Raw genomic sequence first — 8,395 nt, forward strand, 5'->3', positions numbered from 1 at the left:
ATGTGAGACCTATTGCATTGCAAATGCTTGTTTAATACTTTTTGTGACTACTGTACACAAAGTAAACCAAAATTTGCATGTGGCCATCGCTATGAGGGTTTGGCCATCACATTGCACTTTAAAATATATAACGTCCTTGCTTTGGCTGTTCGTATTTCAACAATAACGTATATTTTATGCACAGCAAACGCAGCCAGGTGCTTTGCTTCGTACTATTGCAAATACCAGATGGAGTATACCTTGAGTCAATGAATATCATTTCATTGACTTGTAAAGGATGGAAGGCTCAGTCTAAATGTCATGGTTCACATCCACGCAGGGACCCTGCAGTCCAATGTCAGAGACGTGCGCGAGATTCTTCAAGGTTAATCGGTGGCCTATTGATGGAGTTGTGTCCCTTCCTTGAAAAACCTTAATTTGAAACCCCATTTTCAGCTTCAAAGTGCCTTCATTATGACTTTTGCTGCTTGAGAGAAAGAAAGAATCAAAGAAAGAAAAATAGAAAAGAAGGAAGAAAGAACCAAAATAAATTAAATGTGAAATACGATTATGGGGTCGAAAGGAAGATCGCATGGGTGACTGAACAGGTGCAAGAAATAGATTTCTGTAAAGAACAATACAGGTTTGAAACCCTCTGCTCTTATGCAGTAGAAAGAAGGAAAGGTGTTGGCCTAAAGGGTTAGATTTAGCAGCGAAGGCTCAGAAATGAAGGAAAGTAGAGAAAGTGACTCAGAGAATGCATGGGGTATATCCCTCCATGCATCAGGAGCATGTTCATTCCCCAAGCAAAGGGCACGATGGAAGGCCCCTTTCTGAACAGAAGAAGAAAAACATTTCTGAGAGGCAGAAAGCTGCTCATCACATGTATGCCTAGGGCACATGGAGCGCCCCAGTTATCACTTGTAATGGCTCACAAATTTACACACTGGTGTTTGCCATTCATCACAAAGTGCAGGAAAAAGACACACCTCACGTGATAACCAGGTAACGTAATGTGTAGCACGAGCAATTAAGCAGTTGATCAAAGTTAGATTTATGAGAATTATTCTCTTGGAAACCTATAATTTTTCAAATAAACAACTGAATCATACACAGAAAAAGTAACATTACCATCCTTGTATACAAAACAAACACGAAAATTGCAAGTCAAAAGAGAGTGCCACAGAAGGTGCGTCCATTACCAAATCATGTGTCAAGTTAAACTTCATGATCAATTCCGAACCATTAAAGTCCCAATTATTAATTCGTAAAGAAAAACATACTGGTGGAATCCTTAATTAATGTGTCCGCACATGCTATGCAACAAAGAAAAGCAGGGTGCTGGGTTCATGTGATAGTAAAATTATAACTTCTAATATACCCTTCTGCTCGCTACTGCTTGTGTTATCGATATTAAGCACGTGTATCAATGGTATTGATTATCGGCCTGCGGCAAGGGAGTGCAGTCTGAGAGGGAACTGTGGTGGGGGTTGCATATGTCGACTGAAAAATAACGCACTTCTTGGTGGTCTAGCGGTCGGCTCTGCTCGCTGCCGGTCCGTTCTAGGGTGCATTGGGTAAAAATGGTGGACCTGTAGGAAGGGAGTGCGATGACTTAAGCCCTCCGGGCTGTTGGGAAATGTAATTGTGGTCGGACTGGTTCGAGTTATTGATTGAGTTTGAGAGCATGGGCGTGGAAAAGTCAAGTTTAATGCCAATGTACTATAGAGGCTGTACAGAAGTCAATCACTGCACATACGTGTTGCGTCTGGGGCATAATATGAATGTGCGAATTGATGGGCAATTGCGTTTATCCGGCTACGATCATTCAGGTGGCAAAGCCAATATGAGTTCTGGAATGCTAAGTCAGAAAGGATCAAAGTGTGAATAAAAGTATAAGATGTTGTGAACCTCAAGAGATGTTCACTGGTTAGTACCGGAATCATAAGATGCAGTTCTTCTGACCGTGTTTGCGATATTCCGATTGAATTGGCAGTGAGGAGTCGGAGACTAAATTGATTGCCTTAAACATCAGGAAGTGAATGTGTGTGGTGCACCGTGCTGCGTGCACTAGAATGCTGACTGCTTTTTGAGCTGCGCAGCCCAACACACAACAACAGAGGTAAAAAGAAAACGTTTTTAAAAGTAAAACTCAAAAAATAACAAGCGTTGGCCGCGCGCGAGCGGCCGGACACGCAAAATGTGGTGGGGGAGGGGGAGAAGCGGGAGTTGTGTGTGCGCGTGCGTCATCGCGATCGCTCTGAAAGCGAAAGTGATCGCGATGACGCACACGAGTTTTCAAAGTGCTGCTAGCGGCCGGCTGCGCGCGTGCACGATCGCGTGAACGCAAGCGTTAGGCCAGCCAGCAGCACTTTGAAAAACCCACATGCAAAATGTCTCTTCGAGCCTTTGGCTCAGCGAGACCTAAAAATGCTATGATGTGCATGTGTGCACATGTAATTACGAGCAGGAGAAGCGGAAGAGAGCAACTTTCTACGATCAGCGGGGCATTTCTGAACGAATGCAGCACAAGGGTGAGAAAGAAGGGAAAGGCGTACTCCCATGGAGTGGTGATGTCACGATATGGAACAGAGTGATGACATCTCATGAAGCACCTAAGAGCGAGTGATGACGTCACATTAATGAACTACCAGCAGTGATGTCACATGAGATGTAACATGGGCGATTTAACATCAGTGATATCACAAAAGGAAATAGGCAGCAGAGATGAATAATAAATATTATATTTGAGAATGTTGAGGTCACCCAAGAAAACCAGCTGTCAATGGTGAGGTCTTCAGAGGCAATTAAAAAATAATTAGCGATATTAGGCATAGAAGCTGACATCAGTGACATTACAGCAGGACATATTTGGATTAATGTCAAAAAACGAAAACTGAAAGAGCAGAAACCACTTGGCGAGATTGACTTCGGTGATATACACGAGAACTGATAGCGTGATGTCACACATAAAAACAGACAAAAGCAATGTAACATATTAAATGGCACGTAAATGAGGACAAAGAAACCCAGATCAATTATGTAACGAGTTAACTACCAGCAGTGCTATCACAATGGAGAACTGACAAGAGTGAACTGAAGGCACACAGTAAAGTGACAGCAATGCAATCTTCCTAGGGACAGTATTGAGTAACATGTAGAAAATACTCTGAGAAGGGAGGTTACAGCTCTGATATTGCATGACCAGAATGGGACACTTCTGAGTGGTGAAGTTTGAATCGAAGTGCATTCTTATTGTAGAAATCAGACGTCTTGTTTTTCAATTACCAGGTTTGAAAGAAAGATAATGTGCTAGCAATTAACACACAACAATCAATACATTGCACTGCATTATATGCTGAGACCTGCAATGCACCACTCACAGAAAGAACAACAGTGAAACAAAGCTGCAAATATACCACAAATACTGACTGTGTCTTGGGTCATGTGGGATGCTCAGCACCAAAAATGGTCCTGTGCGTTTCTCTAGCGTGGTTGTGGTTGTGCTGGTACTTTCATATATGGGCTTTCAAATTCCTTTCACACCAGCCAAGATATCTGCATAAGCTAGACAGGGGGAGGCAGCAACAGACCAACATTTGATTGAATACAAGTCCAGTGCATTTCTGTCCCCACTGCACAGCTGCCGTCAGTTAACAATAGACCGCAGCGCCAAGGAACTTCAGTGTGCCGTCACAAGTCAGTCACGCTGTCTTTGCTGTTTAGTTCTCTGCCTCTTACTTGTATTTATTTACCCCAAGCACGCTGCGGGCTCTTTGCTGAACTGTCCGTCTGAGAAGTGCGAGCCGTCCAAGTGCAGCAAGGCTGAGATTTAAGTAAAGCAGCATTGTCAAAGGCAATCTGGTGGGGTTGCTAGCGATTTTAACAAGCGCCGTAAAGTGGCCACCGCTAGCCGCTTTGCAGCACTTTTTAGGTGGAAGAGGCAATGTAACTGGTGCTCATGTAAAGTGGTCCAATACCTTCATATTGAATTGGCGCTATATAAGGCTGCAAAAATAATAATTTATTAACAGCATTTCCAAAGGTTTGCCAATGTGTTTTTTGCGTGGCGAGGTGGGAGAGGAAGGTCGGAGGCCTGAAAGCAATGATGGGACGGATTTGAAGAATTAAAAGCAACAGCAGAAAGGTGGGGGTGAATTGAAATCAAAGGCGGGAGAGAATTGAAAATAGTGACGGGGTTGTAAACCACAATAGGAGGGTGGGTGGTGGCATTGAAAACAACCAAGGAAGGGGGAGGGGTTTTGAAAGCAACTCCACCAAAAATGAGTCTCACTGTAGAGTGCTTCAGGTACGTGTATATCTATGTTTGCAGGCATGTGAGCACGCTACTGATGATGTCTGTACATCACGAGCATGATCATGTGTGCTGCTTCCTTTTAAATTGGAATGGTTTGCCATGAGCCTCATGGCCACCATCTTTCTTCATGGTTTCCACTGCTGTGTCTCCAGATGCGGTTGTGGTTTCATGGAGGACAGACCTGCAGCCGGAAGGCTCCTGCTTATTTATGAATAACTACTACTAAACTTACCACAAGTGGCAAGTGAGCGGGACCGTGTGCAATGTAACTGGTGCTCATATAAAGCAGTCTAATACCTTCGATCAAATACTATATAAAGTTGCAAAAATGAAGAGAAAAAAAAAAACCTATAAATAAGCATTACGTAAGTTTATTTTCTGGCGAGGCGGGCGGGTTCTGTAGGAAACATAAGGGTTTCTGTCAATTAAAAGCAACAACGGGAGGTTGGGGGTGAATCTAAAGCAACTACAGCAGGGAGGGTGGGGAGAATTAAAAACAACAAAGGGAGGGTGGGAAGGATGGAAAGAAGCAGCACTAAAAAAAAAAAAAAAAAAAAAAAAAAAATGTATAAATCTACTTTTGTGTAACGTATTTCGGTGATCATGGAAATTACTTCAATGCCCTCAGCAGATTGCAGTGTTAAATCCAAAGAGCATAACCTGAGAATCATCAAAAATGGATTGCGAAAAATAATTGCAATAACGTGAAAGCAAAATATCCACACATTGAAAATGAGGGCGGGGGAAGGGGTAGAAGAAATAGAACCTGCATCGCAGCAGATGGACACTAATCAAGTGGAATTAATCTGTGTTTGGTCCGTGCTCCTCAAATAGGAATGGATGCGACGTATCGGCTGCACTGACCAAATAGGGGGCAGCACTAAAGAGTGACACTTGAGCTAACAAACAGTAAGCAGCAGACGGGATCAAAGTCCTTTACTGACAATTGTCTTGCAAGCAAGAGTGCATGCTCAACCTAAAATGTAGTACACCCAGCACATTTTGATTACCCGCATAAAATATTTATTATGGCAATTCATGTCTGTTTAAAAATATTGTCATTCTCAGCCATTTCCAAGCTCAGTTACTAATTGATAAGTGGAAAAAACATACATGTGAATTTTAAAAAGAAAAATCTTTTCACATTCCTTTGTGATGGCAATTTGTTGGGTTTGGTAAAATAGGCTCCTGAACTTTGAAGCGAGGGTTATAAGGAAATGACATCACTCAGGCAAAAAAAAAAAAAAAAAAAAAAAATGTACTCGGCCAATCACTAAAGCGATTTTGATATTGTCAGGATGAGCTGTAGAAAAGGAACAGGAATGCTGTTCATTTAGAAAAGTGAATGATCAATAAAGATGCCATTAACGCTTGTTTTTATCTTGTCACATTTGCGGTGCCTTCAAAGACATAGGTTCACCCTGGCAGGGCTACCCATAGCTAAACTAGCCCCTTTGAGGGCCACTCAGAACTCTTCTGCAAGACTCACAGTCTCAAAAAAGCGGGATCACATCTCACCATACAACTCAACTGGCTCTCCCTCGAAACAAGGATCAGGTATAAGATAGCCTGCTTGATGCATAAAGCGCTCCATCATTAACACATCCACGTACTTGGCAAATAAACTTAAACTTTCGGTGGTAATCGCACACTAAGAAGTTCACACACTCTACTGCTGAAACCACCAAAGTTCAAAAAGAAGAGAACCCACAGTCATGCCTTCTCAGGTCTTGCACCGAGAATTTGGAACGCTCTGCTGCCAGAAATCAGAATGAACCCCGCGACCATTTAAAAAATAAGTCAAAGCTTTGCTCCTGAATAGCTACAAGTGACATTAGGACTGTTGCCTTACAAACCAATAGTATTGACCTTACAACTCTGCCTTCCTTTGTCTACTATGCAATCTTCACCTCGTTAACTGTTTGCATGTCGACTTTGTGTCCTCTGTGCTTCTTCTGCGTAAGCTTAGCTACCTATTATTTTCTCCTGTGCCAGTCTAATCAGATTACTTCGATTGAACAACGCTCCAATACACTGGCGGGTCTTGTTCGCGCTTTATAAAACTTTTCAAATAAAAATAAATATAAATAAAATAATAAACATCAGCTTCTGTCGTCTTACAAATTGCTGCTTATTATTTCCTGGAGATTAGGATTTACTTTTCTTTCTCTGACTACCAAGTTAAAGGATTTTGTAAGGTGAACTGTCGGATAATAGTTATGAGGGGGGCGGCTATAAGATGCTCTGCTTTTTTCCTAATACACAAAGTATTTAAATAGAGTACAAACGAACAGTACAAAAATGTAAAATATATCAGCGATTAGGAAAGCACCTTTGTCTACTTCAGAAGTGTGATGGAAGCAAAGTTTTTAAATGGATCAAAACAAATCAGAACACTTTAATTGGTGATGTGCGAATTATAAATATTGCAGAAACCCTATTTCCAAACCTTACTGTCTGTATGATATATAATTTGATCAGTAAAACTGCATGTTGGTGGGAAATTGTGTGGCCATCTCAATGGAAAAGAGCTGACTGTAAATGACAGTGCGCTAGCACATCATGCTTCAGAAATATTTTTTAAAGTGAGTTTTTAAACAAACTGACAAACATTCCTGCCCCTGCAGTAATGATAATGCTGTTAGTGAACTAACAGGCAAGTCAGGTGACGTGGTACACGCTATGTGGGCTAGATTTGCTTTATACATGTATAAAAAGATTAAGTCAATTAAACAGATGTGTTTCTGTACAACAGACATGCTGAACTCATATTTGAATAACGAAGAAAAAGGCAGCTCGGTGAAATATAATGTTCACCCATGATCACACATTTTGTGACAGTTTATGGGTGAAGAGCATTACAGTTAGGTGGAATAGATTATTTAAGTCACTAGACGTCTAGGTCTGATAACATGATTTTTAGAGGCCTTTTCACTCTTATCGTGACAATATTCAGAATTGCATACGATAATTAATGCAGCTGCCCACCATTTTTCTTAGGACTTTAGCCAAGTCTTCGTTATTCTTTGCCTGAAATTACTTTTAGCCACACATTTAACTGGAAAACTAACAAGTACATCATGAAACGGTCATCACACAGACACTTATATAGTTGGCAAGTTACGCTTCGATGGAACCACGAGATTTGCAGCTAATGACAAGTATGAAACTGTTTCTTACCCAATACTTCCCAAAGTGTGGCCCTACTACTCACCCGTCCGGGGAGTACTCCAAGTTGAAGACGGCGCCGTGGGTGCGGGTGCTCAGGTTCACAGAGTCGGCAGGGCTGATGGAGCTGTACAGCTGGGTCATGCAGCGGTAGTTGTCCCGCGCGGGGTCTACAAACAGACCCCGCCGCACGCATCGCTCCCGGAGCCACCACATCAACTTGCCGCCCGGCTGAGGGGAAGAGAAGGGGGGTAAAGGGGTGTCCCCCTTCTCCCCATCTTTCTCCTCCTCCTGGAGCACCTCCGGGCTAACCGCGCGGGGGCTGGAGCCGCGCGTAGCCTCCGCCTCGCGCACCCGCACGGCCGGCACATCCCGGCGTGTTCCTCTGGAAGTGCGGGAGGTGTCATCTCCGTTCGGCGGGGTCTCCGCCTCCCCGGAGCCGACCCGAGGAGCACGCAGCAAGCTCATGTTGGAGGGAGCGACTCTTGGTGTTGGCGAAAGGTGGAAATCAGCCGGTGGCGCCGCTGCAGTTGAAGGCGGCCGTCGGGGGGCTCATCGCGCAGAGTGGCCGCTCGTGACACGAGTCGACTCTCGGTGATAGGAACACAGCGGTGCCCAAGCTGCGAACCGCTTCCGGTGTGAGCCGCCGGTGTACCTTCAAAACAAGTCCGGGTGGAGAGGACTGTCCCACTACCCGTACCAGTCAGCGTCTGTAAGCAACGCTAGACCGCAACCTAACTACGGGCGTAACACGTCTCAGCAGCGGCCATGTTGGGTATTAATAGAGCACTGCCAACTAGCGGGGCCCCTTATTTTATATCAGGGAAGCAATTATTTGCGTGCTCAACCACAAGGTCTTCTAGACTTACAAGGTTATGCATACCAACATTTTGGAAGAGGAAAGTGGGAGATTTTTCAATAAATAATCGG

General features: G+C 43.5%; 1 protein-coding gene across 1 annotated transcript in view; it reads right to left on the minus strand.

The window, feature by feature from the left end:
* Window positions 1-8,181, minus strand: part of DCAF10 (DDB1 and CUL4 associated factor 10) — a 160,029-nt gene extending 151,848 nt beyond the window's left edge. Inside the window, exon 1 of the mRNA XM_085636584.1 lies at window positions 7,512-8,181. Within this exon, the coding sequence (XP_085492710.1) occupies window positions 7,512-7,933 (422 nt within the window). The 5' untranslated portion in view covers window positions 7,934-8,181. The remainder of the gene's footprint in view (window positions 1-7,511) is intronic.
* Between the last annotated feature and the right edge of the window lie 214 nt (window positions 8,182-8,395).

Source organism: Triturus cristatus, chromosome 2_1 (assembly GCF_964204655.1).
Source record: "Triturus cristatus chromosome 2_1, aTriCri1.1, whole genome shotgun sequence".
NCBI lineage: Eukaryota > Metazoa > Chordata > Amphibia > Caudata > Salamandridae > Triturus > Triturus cristatus.